General features: G+C 41.5%; 1 protein-coding gene across 8 annotated transcripts in view; it reads right to left on the bottom strand.

Annotated features, from left to right (window-relative positions):
• The window catches only part of LOC122785704 (RNA binding protein fox-1 homolog 2-like), a 52,137-nt gene that overhangs the window by 10,393 nt on the left and 26,405 nt on the right, over positions 1-15,339 (bottom strand). For all 8 annotated transcript variants that reach the window (XM_044051614.1, XM_044051615.1, XM_044051617.1 and 5 more), the window contains 5 exons: positions 10,709-10,915; positions 9,589-9,762; positions 9,103-9,156; positions 8,804-8,896; positions 342-429 (listed from right to left, as the gene is read on the bottom strand). In XM_044051614.1, the coding sequence (XP_043907549.1) occupies positions 342-429; positions 8,804-8,896; positions 9,103-9,156; positions 9,589-9,762; positions 10,709-10,915 (616 nt within the window). The remainder of the gene's footprint in view (positions 1-341; positions 430-8,803; positions 8,897-9,102; positions 9,157-9,588; positions 9,763-10,708; positions 10,916-15,339) is intronic.

Genomic DNA, 15,339 nt, shown 5'->3' with positions numbered 1-15,339 from the left:
GTCATTCTTGGCATTCAGGAGTTACTCTAAGACTGTTGTTTTTTTACTGATTAATGCTTGATTCATATTTACTTTTCTAAGGTCTGTATTTGTTCTTTTTATGACAGCATGATGTGATAATGTGGATCTGGAGCCAAGTATGAGCTCAATGTTGAAGTTGTGTCAGGCAGGCAGAAACAAACAGGCTCAACAGGACACGGTGAGCAACAGAGGCTGCAGGGGAGGGAACACTGTTGTGTCTGAACTTGTGTAATGTATCCATGCCATCTCTGTGCACCTCTGCTGCTTGTATCATTAGACAGGTCAAAGTTCACTGCGAGTGTGTGTCATTCGGTCATTACCATAAGGCAGAGTGCTAAGAGCCTCTCCGTTAGGGTACGGGCTGACAATTTTCTTGTTAGTCATCACCCGGGCGGTGGCGTTATTCACCTGGAGATGGAGCAGCAGACAGTCACGGACATGGACAACAGTTCAACAGAGAAAAAAATGATGCAGCACATAAACTCAAAGATTACAGGTTCACATGGTTGAGGCTGATTTATTACAGTCTGCTTCTATCTTTTATACACCAAGAAGGTTATATTGATTCAATCATCTTCTGGCTTGTTAAGGGGAATAATGTGTTATTTGACGTTATGTAACATTGAGTTTTCATCTCCCCCAATTACTACTATTTTTTAACTGTGCACTTGACAGTAAATCTGGCTTAAAGTGAACAATCGTTGGCCCACCAACAACATGGATGTGACATGACCTTAATTCTTCACTAATGTTAAACCTCATCGATACCCGTTTCTGACAAGTCCACAGTGAGTGTGTGTGTGGTGTCCTTGTGCGTGTGCGCGGTGACCGTTGAAAGGATTTTGTTTCAATCGTCGTGCAATTAAAAAGAAATTGCCCAGTGGAGGTTTGGTGATTCACAGTGGAGAGATAAGGGCTGCCATGGGCAACGACACCTGTGTTGCTGTGGTGACCGCGCATAACACGTAGCAAAGGAAACTTAGCTGCACTTGCTTTGGCACACGCAGGTAAAAAGAAAAAAAAAGTGTGGATTTTGAGATGTGTGTTTATGCAAACTGACATTTCTGACTAATGCTTAAGCCTTTCAGTCCAAGATGGCTGCTAATCTCTTCTGTGAGCTTCAAAGGCTCTCACTCTGCTCTCTTGATGTATCCTGAGCTTCCTTTGATGGGCTTTAAGAGAAGGAGATTGTAGCCCTCTGTAATAACACAGACTGTCCGAGTGTGCAGTTGAAGCTCCATATCTGACTGCATGACAAGCTTAAGATTAATGACCTTTTTGGCGAGATGTGTGTGTGTGCGTGTGTGCGTGCGTAACAAAGAAGAGAGAGGGGGACAAATATAGTGCTTGTGTGTGCTTACGCTCAGCACTCTTATTTTGGGGGCCATTAAGGCCCAGGCTGCCTTGCACATTGCTTGTTGCAGTGAGTCATGTTCTTTATGTACTGAGCTTCATTCAAATGGAAATGAGGGTTTCCTCATTTTTGCTCCATTGTAAATGACAAGGTCAGTGGCAAATGACTCAATTAGCCTGGCCTGGCTAGCTATCTGACACACCTGCCCGCGAGTGTCTGCGTGGTCATATCTTTAGATGTAAATTGGATGAATGAATATTCAATTAAAGTCAACATTCTTTGGCATTCACGGCGAAGATTTTGTTGATACTAATGGTGGGCAATCCGCTGTGTTTGTGTAAGGCACATTAAAGGGAAGTTGGGTAAACATTTGACAGTAACACATGCAAATCAACAGAGCATAATGAAGGTCAGTCTTCTTTAAGTGTTAATGATGATTAATAAAAAAACATTCAGCCTCTCTAATCCCACTTTTGCCCTCCCAGTCCAGTCTGAACAATAAAACCTGGACAGAATGAAGTCACATTTCCATATGAAACCAAACTTGTGGGGTTTACATACCTAAAAAGAAATATTAAAAATAAATACAAGGGAGAGAAAGAGGGGGTGCAAAAACATTTGTTTGACAAAATCAATAATCATATAACAGAAATTACACGCAGCCAAATATGGGCAGATAACATGACCAAGAGTGAGTGACAAACCAAAAAAAGTAAAGAAATAAAGTAAAAATTCAGCCAGTCAGCAAGCGTTGGATGCAGCATAGAGACCAATCAAAACAATCGCAGAACTCCCACATACGAACACATACGGGACAAAGATGGGACAGGGAAGTTAAGAAAAAAGGATGCAAGTGAGAGGAAAAGAGACAGAGCCAGTCCATATACAAAAACAGGGGGATGTAAAGATGGAGTGAAGAGACAGAGAAAACAGGGGAGGGGAGTTTACATGAGCAACATAAAATAACTAATAACAATTACTGTTTGAAAACACAACATGTATACCAAGGTGCATCATTCAAATAAAGCAATTAGATTTGGTGACCATTCTCCTGAAAATATCATTGGTGGGTTGAGAAACAGAGCACCAAAGGATGGAGGAGAGAGAGAGAGAGAGAACGAGAGAGAGAGAGAGAGAGAGAGAGAGGGAGGGAGAGAGGGAGAGAGAGAAAGAAAGAGAGGGGGCATGTGAGAGTGAGAGAGAGCAATCCTCATTCCCAAAAAAGGAGAGAAACAAAATAAAATAAACATGAGTCACTATGCCAGGCATTAGAACTGTGTGTCACAAACTGAGACCAGTACACACTGCAACTACAACTACTACTACAAGGACTAATACACAGACAATCCACTACGAGAAACCAAACCAAAGGAGAGAAAACAAAATGGCAGCATAATAGAGACCCCAACACACTGAAAGGTAAACCCCATATCGGTTTAGAGATGCATATGGTGACACGACACGGTGGCCGTGTCTCAAATCACTCCCTCGCTCGCTCACTACCTCCTGCTTTGACAGACAGACTGAAGCCGGCTCGACATAGAGATTCCTAACGGGTCCTTGTTTTCTTTCTTTTTTTTTATCACTTTGCATCAACGCTCTCAGCTGTTGAGTCGTGCAAACATTACTCGTCCCTTATAAAATAAATGCAGTATGATACATTTGAGTGACTGTCAAAAATACTTGGTGGAACCTTTGAGGACACGATGTGGCGGATGTACTGTAGTAAATGGGGAATGATTTGTGACACAGTTCAGTTCAAACTGACGTTTTACACGCCAACAAATAAAAAATGAGCTACTTCTTACCTACAGATATGTACCACTGCCTACATATCTACATCCACTAACTGTCAAACGATCATAAAGAGTCAAAAAATGGCATAATAAACTTGACAAATGCCGTTTAATGGTGTTGGAAACTATGGAACAAACATTCTGACTAAATGAGTAAATGAGGTCATACAGAGATAACGTTAACACCAAAGTGACATAACCAAAACTGTCTCTTTATGAATTCAATCGTTGCTGATTGGACATTGCCAAACTGTATTTGCCTTAGGAGCCTTAGGAAGCCGACTTATTTTTTGAGTTTGCAATCCAATTTAGTAAATTAAATGAGGTTTGCTACATAGATATTTCATAATAATACATGCACGAACAGCTGGTGGAACCCAAATCTTTTTACAGATTCTTAAAATGTTCTATTGCATAAATAGCAAAAGTTCCCCAGTTGATTTCCTTTCCTGATAAGACACTGAGCTGCTCTATGTATGTACATCTGCAATGGTCTTTGTCTTGGCAGTAAACAGAGGCAGGAACGTTTCTATCATTTTCTAACGCACACCTCATCCAACTGGCTAACAGTTTAAAAAGCAGGCAGGTCAGTGAAATCAAAGACGTTCTAATCCAGCACAGTGTTATTTGTCCTGCAGCATCGAGGTCTGCATTCACTCAAAGCAGTTGTAGGCAGCAACAGGGAGCAAAGCTTCATATCATTTCTGTTGATTTTAAGTCATTAGGAACAGGGCAAACTAAACACATGTCCAACGGAGAATTAATCAGACGGAGCGGAGAGAGCGGTGTGATTTGATTGAGGAAGGTGATTACATTCTTTCATTTGCATTGAGGTGTTAATGACATGGTAGGGGACGGACATGTGGACAAAATATTAATGCTAAGGAAGACGCTGCGATCGTCTGTCTGTGTGTTTCATAGGACACTGCACTGGCTCTACGGTTATGACATATGGTTAATATAAAAGTATGTAACTTAACTTAGTCTACTGTACATAATAGTGTATCAAAGGCCCATTTTAGGGGTGGGTTGGGTGGGGGGTGGGGGGGGGTCAGTTCAGTGATAGATGTTTGTACACAACTTACCGTTGCCGTAGAAACAGCGAGTGGTTACCATGGAGACTGACAACAACACACAGAAGTCGTCAGGGAAACAGAAAAAATATAATAAATAAAGGAACAAATAATCCGAGTAACAAATGAAACCTAAATGCCCCGCCCCTCCCCCATGTGAAATAAGAACCTGACAGCAGCAGTGTTACAGCTCAGAACAGAGTGTAAAGAGAAAGAAGAAAGAGGAGGAGAGGGTAGAGAGGATGCTAGCTCTCAGTGCATAGTGCAGCTGAGCATCAATACAACAATCAGAACAGTGACAGGAAGTTATTTGGTGCTCTAGAGAACAAAAGACATGGTACAGGAGAATGGAGATATGGAGAAAACCTCGGCTTTACCCAGAAAAAACTAGCCTCACCAATGCAGCAATTTTAAACACCTCCACAGAAAAGCCAGATAAGCGGGTACAAGTGTACACCACGCTCCATCATAAGAGCAGAGTAGCAAAGTTTTGATTTAATGCAATCTAATTCTATTCCACTCAAAAGCACAAGCACAGGTATGTACTTAACTGTTGCAATACTTCATTCTTGTGAGGTAAAGTTAGGCCACAAAAGAAGTGTGTGTTTTTAAAATGGCTGTGGGTAGAGTGGCTATAATTTCCATCTTTTACCAGTCACCACAAAATAACATACCAAGGGATAAACATAGGAGAGAAGACAGGAAACTGATAAAATATAGAAGGACATGAGTCAAAACAAAATGAGGCCGACACAGATGGTGGCAAAAAAGAATGTTAAGAGTTCGAAACAACAGTTATAGACCATTTTCAAAATAAAAAACTAAAGGACAAAGAGAGACAAACACGACTGGCGATAACAGAATGACGTGATGAGGAAGAGAAAGAACAGAGCTGAAACACAACAGACAGCAAAGGTTTTGGAAAGGGCAAAGTACAAATTCTCTTTCCCCTTTTCCTTCAAGCTTTTCTACATTGTCACTCATGTACAAAGCAAACACACACACGGATACTCACACATTTCATTCAAGAGATTTTCCTGAGCCAGTTCATGCAGAAACAGAAAGTTCCGATAGCAAAACAATACAGGACTGCTTAATTTCAAAGCAAACAAGGAAGGGTTGAAAGGGGTTCATCTGTGAAAACTGGGACACAAGGCGCTGGGGAACCCTGTGCTTCAGGCCCATCGCCATTTCAACAACTCAAGATCAAATTCTTAACAATTCAACCTCTCAAAATAAATTGAAAAAATGATATTCAATCATCCAAAAATGTTGATAAAGTGAATGAAAATGACTGACATAAGGCCCAGAACAAAATGAGTTGAAGGCCAGCTGTGTGGAGCGACGGCTGGTGAGAGTGTGCATGGTCACGCATGCAGAATCACAGAAACAACTCCTTCTCATTCTTTTCACCACATCCATGCTGTGATGATGACACACTTTAATCCAGATATCACCAGCGCCACAGCCCCCCCCCCCTCCCCCTGTGCATGCAGAGCTGCTGCACCACATCTCAACTACTTTGCACTATTGCATTGACACGTCTGTCTAAAACTCTGCGCTGCAGAGGAGCTGTCACTTCCCGTAACACTCCAGCCACAAAGATCCACCACAGACACGCAACCCTGGAGCGGGAGTTAGCGAACGAGTGTCTTTAAGGTTCTGCATGGTCTCGGCGTGCTACCTCCCTCTCTCCTTCTCAGCAGTTATGTGAGCACTCGGTGTAACCGACTGTGCTCCCGTCTCTACAGGAGTTGCCATTATCTTTTCACACTACAGTCTGCACACCAGAGAGCAGATCGGGAGATAAATAAACCGAGTAAACCTACAGATTCTTTTGTCCAATATTCAGTCTTTTGAAGTAAATAACATCTGAATTCACTTGATTCTTTTGTCAGAAAGCAGAGAACCCAGAGAAGGAACGGTTTAACTAAAATCACTAAAAAAAATAGCCTTTATAAGCTTCCCCTTTTAAATATTTCTTTTAGACTTTCAAACTGCCATCCATTAAAAAAATGGGTCAAGAAAGCTTAATAGTGTACTTAGTGGATAAAAAGACATTAGTCTACGTGATTGAAATAATCGTCAGGTTGTGTGAGTGAGGTTTACAGCTGTGTAAATGAGACCATACAGGGACCTTAACACTCTTTCTCAACAGCACCTTATTGTAGCAATAGAATAAAGTGTGTTTACATATGTGACTGCACATATCTAGGCTTCAGGTCAAAGCAACACAAGTCAGTGGCAGCAAACTGCTATGAGTGAAGACAGTGTTGCCACTCGTGTCGGTGCAGAGAGTGGAGATGCATTTTTGGGGGTTAAATACACACTGACACACCAATATAGGTCTAATGGACTCTATATATGGGAAGAGCGGTGATGGGATGGGTCGCAGAAAAGCAGGTAGAGACAAAGTGAGCTGTAGTTGAGCCACTTACATGGATACATTGGAAGTGCACAGGAAACTGACTCCTTCAAAGCGCAGAGTTTTATTCCAGACAAAGAGAAGTTCAGTGTAACACAATAATTACTCTTCTATTTCACAGAGACTATATCCATGCACTCTACGGGCAGCTAGGCTTGGAGAAGAATGACTGTCTCCCATTGGCATGCACCAAGAACAAGGAAATGTCCGCTCGAGTGAAAGATAGCAAACACTCGCTTAAAATATAAATTCACCTTTTATAAATTCCATAGTAACTGGACCAGTCCCATCACAAAACCTAATGATATAAAGTAGTTGGAGAGAATAAACATGCAAGAAAAATAACATCCATCTCTATGCAGAACGGCTTCAGTGAGACTGCCAGGATAAAACACAAGTCATGCACACACTCGATACGTCAACTAAACCCATGCCAGTGAAAAGGACTGAACTACACAGTTAAATCAAACAGAAAGTTATTTAATATAGCAATGGTATAGAGTAGGCCTTTATTTCAGAGTTTCTGAATTACAATAGGAATATATGATTACTCCTTGGGCCATATTCATCTCATAAAACATAGTCCAACAAACTCTGAAACGTTGTGACCAATTAAAGTAAGAGCTACGGCAGGAGCATCTGCATGAAGGGAGAACTGCCAAAGAGCATCACCTCGAATAGAAATGTCCAGCGCTTTCTCCTCAGTGAAAAGTATGTGTAAACACGAAACCACGGGTTTGTCCTGCGCCAGCCTTTTGTCTCTTCAAGCCCATGCACCACAAACAGACACAGAGAAACACACTCCACCCCACACTGCTGCTAACATGACCTGCTACAGCCCAACACCATGACTGCAGCACAACAGGGCACATGCAACGTGACAACTGAAAACACAGAACAGAAGAGCTCATTGATTAATGAAAGTGACTCATCTCATGCAAAACTTGGGGGAAAACACAGAATAAGATTAAAGCAACGCAGGTTGTTGACTCGATGCAGGGAACATTGGCTCGATCAGTATTCATTCAGCTTGCCCAACTGACTTAAGGATGGAGGTGGTGGAGGGAGTTTATAGTACCGGTGGATGCAGGTGGCTGTCTGTCATTCTCCACCACACTGCAGCAGAACGGAGAGTACAGAACTAAAAAGGGTCTAGCCAGCCTCATCCATCATGCAAGGACTGACTCGCACACACCCACACACACACACACACCACAAGGAAATCACCACAGTAAGCCCATGCAGAAATCCTGGCTTACAGTGGCGGCCATTAAGAGATTCAAGGTGAACAACTGGCTGATTGAAACCCCAATTAAATGAAAAGGAGGAAAAAACTGCTTTCAAAATCGCAGCACATGCTTATGTCACAAATTAAAATACAACTGCATCATACAGAAAATGAATGACCTTAGGACACACAACAGAGACTTCACACACACATATATATAAAAACCCCAAGTGTACAGATCTTTGTTAAGAAAACCAGACGTCCATATAGTGAACATGCATCTGTATTGCTGTGATTTCCCAGCATGCTGCTGTTGCACCAGGAGCCATAAGCTTGTCACAACCACTTAGCCACAACACCAGGAGAGAGGAACACAGAAGGATTTCTACACTAGGGGAGGGGAAAAAAAAGAGCATCTGACTGCAATCTGCCATGCATCATCCTTTCACTGTGTTCCTCTTATGCCCTCCGGTGCCAACTACACAGACATCATTCCAATTGTTGCAGAAAAAGTTTTAAACATCAGTGTGGCTACAAGTTGCTCGTCAGTAAAGAGAAATAAAAAAAAAAAGGTGAAGAGGCAACAGCTTGATGTGGGGGGAAAAAAATGCTGCAGAGAAAACATAACATATCATGCCTTATAAAGTTCTTGCACCCCCAAATCATTCTCACCACAAAACAATGACAAGTAAGGAGGAAAGAAATCTTTTAAAATTTAGAAACAAAAAAAAAAAACACTGCAGAGGACCAGGGAGTGAGATACCAGTGGGCTGCATCAGAGCATAACACTAAAGGGAGAATGGGAGCTAGCTAGCAGTGAGTGATCAAGCAGAATTACGATGGGAGTTCAGAGAAAAGACAGAAGACAAGAGAGAGAGAGAAGAGAGAGAGAGAGAGGAAAATTACCTCAATCTTCCGACCTTCCACCAATGTGCCATGGAGCTTTTCTCTGGCTTTCTCTGCATCTGCGCTGGTCTCAAACGTCACAAAGCCAAATCCCTGCGGCACACAGCAGAGGTTAAATTAGTTCGTGCTCAGCGAGGGGCACGTGAGATTATTGAGGTGCATCCTGAAGCTGTTGAATAGATAACTACATTTGCATACAGATGTTCTCCAAAGTAACGTGTGAATACCAGCGGGAAAAACATGGATGGCGAGAATACCTGTCAGTAACAGTTGTTTCAGTGAGTCATCTGTGCACTTACCTTTGAACCCCTCTCATTGAAAATAATCTCCACATCCAGAATCTTCCCGTATTGCTGCAAACACAATAAAAAATAGAAATGAGTGGAAAAATAAGATTAAATGCATTACGAACATCTTTGATTGGTTTACTTCTCAGATGGATTTACTACAAGTCAGAAGCTTGACTTTGTATAAGTTACAATTACCTTGCACTAGGGGTCACTATTATACAAAAGACAACTTTCCACATGTCAACGTGCTGCTGTTGGTCCCCAAGCCTTGAACTGAGCTCTGTACCTTATTTCCCTCTGACTTGGTCAGTCACACACTGACACACATAGCAGCCAACTTTCCCTTCCTAGCACTAGAAGAACACAGAGTGTCTCTGCTTTGTGTTTCTCATTCCCCGACTCTTTGCCACAGACCCGGAGGGTTGAGATTGATTTATTGATGATCTTGCTTTAAAAAAAAAAACATGAGGCCTCTCAACATTCACAGCTTCTTACCCCAAACATCTGCCTGAGATCTGGATCCCGGAAGCGGAAGGGGATGTTGGAGACATGGAGGCGTTTGGGGGTCCCTTTGGCCTCCGCGGAGTCTCCTGCAGAGCCTCCTGCTCCTGCGCCTCCTGTTCCACACTGTACACCCACCTCACCCGGGGATGTCTCATCTGTTTTTCCCTGTGGGGGTTGAGAGAGAGAAATATGTAATATGTAAATATGTAATTTATTTTCTTTTTCTATACTATGTTGTACAAAGATTTTGTTTAGCAGTAAACCGGGAAGCCTTGTACTATTTGCATATTTGGAAATAAACAGTACAAACCAACAAACAATCTTTATATTCTCATTTTTGTTTTTTATCATTGAAAAGATCTCGATCTAATCATCTTGATTTTTTTTATTATCATGTGAGTGTTATCATTTTCCATCTTTATAATTGAAGGTTCACCCATGCATTTCATTTCTTTATGGCGAAGGGATTGTGAAATGTGCTGTGTTAATAAAGATTATTATCATCGTTATATTAACAACTGGTTTAATTAGTATGATCGCTCTTTTAGAAAAGATCTGCTTCACGTCTTTTTTCAGGTGTAACCCCAACATAACATTCCGACACATCACACATCAGTGTTGACATGATTTCATTTGCGTCTTCGATGAGATATGATTTACGTTAAATATCAACACTAAAACGCTGCAGTACATCAATACTTGTGTTTACAGTGTTTTATTAATGCTAACGTTCAGGTTACTAACTTGCTTACATAGAAACGGCCATAAAGTAGCAAATCAATCGTTTAGTTGAGCGTTACTATGCTTATGTTGCTGATGGACACCAACGCTGAGAGCAGGGAAGTCTTCACGAAAGTGTTGGTGCTTCTGCAGATCTATGGAGCAGAAGCTGAGATGTTTCTATCTGGACCAAAGTGGTTTCTGGGTTTACGATTGTTATTATATTGTATTTGGTAAAAAACTAGCACAGAAGTTGGATTTCGTTCAAAACTTCAACAAGATGTCTACAAATTAGGGAAAACAGAGGGTTTGGAGTCTATGATTACCAGAACAAGATATCCCATTCACTCTGTCAGTTAACTACAGAGTGCTTTGTGAACACAGTACTTACGCTGTTGTTGCCGTTTGTGGTGGTAACGGCGGTGCCTCCATTACCGCCTGCCCCTACCTCTGCTGCTCCTTGGCCCCCAGCACCAAACATGGCCCCGGGGCCAAACTCTGACCCTGCGAGCCCGTTCTGAGGTGGGGGTGGAGGGGGGAATGCTGTAAAGGGCGGGGCCACCAGACCCTCCTGTCCTGCTGCCGAATCCTGAGAGCCCTAGGGGAGAGGGGAGGAGAGAAGAGAAGAGGAGGAGATGACTTAACATATATACTGTGAGCCTTTTATGGTGGCTGCCGCGTCTCGATAAAATGAGAGGGTTAAAATCCTGCATCTTAGATTTCACTCTCTCTCTCTTTCTCTCACTCCTTACTAAAGCACTCAGTCACTGTGTTCCCTGCATGTGATCCTTCCCCCCCTCCCTCCCTCTACCTCCATATCTCTGTCAGGCATGTGTTTTCAGTCAGCCGACCATGAAATATTTACAGAAAAGACATCTATTATTAAGACTCAGAAAATTCGATACAGAGTTTGAGACACAAAGATGTGTATTGCGTGTATGGACAAACATGAAAGTTTACAGCTATTGCTGCATTGTGAAAATGCTGGTTGTTGTAGTCCTGGCTGTGTTCGAGGTCATCAATAATTCAGTTTCACTGTGCATCAGCTAGGACTCAAGTATTTTTTTTTTTTCTCTCTCCACTCTCACGACTATATAAACAGCAGAAGATTCTTTATAGCTGTGCTGCCGCTTCAAAGAACACACCTTGTGTAAGTGTTAGTCTCAATGCCAAAGACACAAGGTGAAAGGAAGGAAGTGACAAAGGAACATGGAAAAGGCCATAAGGTCTGGAGGTGAAGGCTGCTTCACCCACACCAGACGAGATAAAACGGACCATCCAAACCTGTAAGTCACTGGTCTGGTTTTTGCTGTGAGCTGGTTCTGGGTTGAATGACTCTTAGAGTCACTCTGTCTCCAGGCAGCTGTTTAAATTAGACATAAACTATAATGACAAAAAACGCAAATCAGCTCTTCCCTTCTCTTTCTCTAATCCTTTAGCCTGACTGCTCATTGTTCTGTTGTAGTAAGTACTGCAATGACTGTAAACAGCCAGCTAATGCTTCAGCTTCTGGGGTGTGGGAAATAACCAGTCTTTCCTCTGTTTCCTGTAGTGGTTAAGATAACTATCTACAAACAGTCAAGCTGTGAATGGAGGCTGGGGAAAGTGTATGATAAGGAAGGGTCAACGTAAGGGTTCCACATAATGGTATCTGTTAGTCGTCGTAAACATTAGGTAACATCTAATGGGGTCATAAACGTTATTTCTTGTGTCTGTGTTTGTTTTACTTTGATGTTTCTGTATAAATGGTAGAGCCTTCTTGAGAAACGAGAGAGAACATTTAGACCTTCTTGGTGACAGGGTCTCTCCTTTATGCATGAAGTAAAGATTTGATTCACTGAACACTGATGACTCCAAATTTCTTTCACATTTTGGCGACGAGGATGGGATGGACGCTCCAATGCTCAGGGCCTGGGTTCTGACTGAAGGTTATTACTGGTAAGGAAAAATTCCGCTCCACAAAGGAGGACAGGAATCCGCCTGATGTCAGAAACGGGTGCTGACCAGCGGACGCTCCATCTTTTAAAAAAGTGAGTACAGTGTTTTTTAAATCATTTTCAGGTAGACAGTTATAATTCCTTTGTGTTAGACTGTCGAGATATTCTATAATTCCTGTGTGGTTGAATATCGAGGTCCGGTGTAATTCCTTTGTGGTAACCGAGATCGTCTCCATATAATTCCTGTGTGGTTTGGAGACTAGCTTCATTTAATTCCTGTGTGGTATTGAAGCTCTGAATTAAAATTAAAATAAATAAAAAAAAAATTCAGCCAATAAGTAACAACAGTAAGTTGAATATACGGTGCCAGATTTCGAAAGAAACTGTAAGACATGGTATTCTTCTACTAAGTGAAAATTGAGCATAGAAATGAGAAGAAGAGCAAACGTTAAAAAAAAAAAAAAGAAAAGAAAAAAGTTTTAAAATTAAGATTTCTTTTAAAGTCGACATATATTTATACAACTGGGACTTAACAATTGGGAGTAAAATTTTAATTTGGACTATGTGTTGTCTTGTATTGTTTTGTGTTATTCTGTGAGAAGAAGAGCAAAAAGAGTTTTTTAAGAAAAAAGGTGTTAAGATTAAGATTTATTTTAAAGTCGACATATAAATTTAAAATTGGAACTGAGTAAAATTTTGAAATTTGGTTTATGTGTTGTGTGTTGTTCTATGTATGTATTGACATAAATTCAGTCTTTAGAGCTTGTGTTGAAGAGGAAAAGCTATTTTTGATATGGGGTCATTGCAGGCTGTGAAGTTTGTTTGAGTTTTTTATTTTTTAGTTGAAGTTATTATAGCATGAGCCTTAAGCTATTAACATATTAAGTAAATTAAAAAGAGAAATGGGGTAAAAGTGTTGTTGAAGATGTTCCACTCTGGCACCATCTGACCGAGGAAGTGTTTCCTATAATAGGCACATTAAGTACTCATTGTTTGAAAAGGTGTAGGGTATTGTTAGAGGAGAGAAAGGAAAAGAAAGTAAAGAAGAAGGTAGATTGGCAAGTTTTGAGAAATGGGAAAGAGAAGCAGCTCTGAGGGAAGAAAAATCTGTTGCAGGATGAATGTTAATACAGGAGATAGGAGAAGAAGGTGGTAAAAAGAAGGAAAGACAGAGATGTGGGGCCAGAGAAGTGAATCTGCCTCCTCCATATGTTCTCCCTGTGTCTGCACCCCCTCCTCCCTCAGAGACACAAACAGCAAGACAATCACCTACAGCTGAATCCCAAAATGACTCTGAAGGGGAGAAGGAGAAGAAGCCAAAGCTGTACCCTGATCTGTAAACCCTTCCAACATCTAATGCCTTTCCCAGAAATGTCTCCTCTCGATTAGCAGCTTCTTTTGACTACTGGCTCAGAAGCTAAGGGGACAAAGGAAACGTGCACCAGATGCCTATGTTGACATTCCACGGCCAACAGATGAAGAGGAGGTAGAAGCTGTGTGTCGGAGGTGTTTTAAACTCAGATGGGCCAACATCTGACCGGCCAACTGGTCGACATCCCCAGCCATTGAATCAGTGCGGTTCAACGACATGATGGTCAACCTGGCTGAAGCTGTGCGTGCTGCTTTCCCCTTAAGAGTGTGTTGGTCAGAGATCCACAACATAAAAACAAAAGGAGGGTGAGTTAGCAGCTGACTACCACACTCGCATGGAAACTGTTTTTGCAGCTCACTCCGGCATCGACGCAGACAATGAGGCATACGATCACCTTAGCCTCAAGGATCGTGTCATGGCTACATGTGGTGGATGGGAAACTGGACAATAGCGAATATCTGGACACACGTTCTGCACGCTGAACGAAATAAGGTTTTACTTTCAACAGATCGTTAAATAAACAATTTGGTCCCTGGGATGAAATGATTGTTCATGTGTGTATCCCTGTGCTAATTGTGTTTTGTATAACTTTTTGTTGTTGTTGTACTTTTTTGTGCGCACTCACTTGTATGCAAGCTTCTGTGTATAGGTGTATAGGGGGAGTACTTGGAGGTGACAGAACACCATTGTATGTGAAAGTACCTTGTGAACAAAGTAAAGATTGTGAATTGAATGTGTGTCACATTTCAGAATAGGCCTCAGGGAACCCATATAGTGAGATAATTCAGATGAAGAGATAGTATGAATAGAATTGTTTTGTTTTGATGTTTTGTTTTGTGTTTTGTTTTTGTTTGGTGTTGTTCTATTTTTCTCTTGTTATATTCTGATATTCTAATTGTTTAACCTATACTAATATGTTTGCTGTGTGTAGTCATAGAAAGAGGTAGTTGATGAGACCATGTGATTTCCCAAAAATATGTTGACACTTTGTGTCAAAAGGGAGGAATGTGGGAAATAACTGGTTTTCTTCTTGTTTCCTGTAATGTTCTAAGACAACAATTAACAGTCAATCTGTGAATGAATGCTGGGGTGATTATATGATAGGGAAAGGTCACCAGGAAAGGTCAACATAAGGGTTGCACATAATGGCATCTGTTAGGGTTAACATTAGATAACATCTACTAGGGTCATAAACATTAAGTTTGGTGTCTGTTCTTGTTTTACTTTGATGTTTGTGTATAAGTGGTGAAGCTTTTTGGAGGAAGGGGAGAGACCATTTAAGACCGTCCTTGGTGACAGTGTCTCTCCTCCATGCAAAAATCCATGCATGCAGTAAAGACATGATTTACTCAACACTGATGACTCAAAAATTTCTATCACATTTTGGCGACGAGGATGGGATGGACGCTCCAATGCTCAGGGCCTGGGTTCTGACTGAAGGTTATTACTGGTAAGGAAAAATTCCGCTCCACAAAGGAGGACAGGAATCCGCCTGATGTCAGAAACGGGTGCTGACCAGCGGACGCTCCATCTTTTAAAAAAGTGAGTACAGTGTTTTTTAAATCATGTTCAGGTAGACAGTTGTAATTCCTTTGTGGTAGACTGTCGAGATATTCTATAATTCCTGTGTGGTTGAATATCGAGGTCCGGTGTAATTCCTTTGTGGTAACCGAGACCGTCTCCATATAAGTCCTGTGTGGTTTGGAGACTAGC

Source organism: Solea senegalensis, linkage group LG19, assembly GCF_019176455.1.
Source record: "Solea senegalensis isolate Sse05_10M linkage group LG19, IFAPA_SoseM_1, whole genome shotgun sequence".
Classification (NCBI taxonomy): Eukaryota; Metazoa; Chordata; class Actinopteri; order Pleuronectiformes; family Soleidae; genus Solea; species Solea senegalensis.
Note: the sequence above shows the minus strand (reverse complement) of the source record. Positions and strands in the feature narration are given on the sequence as shown.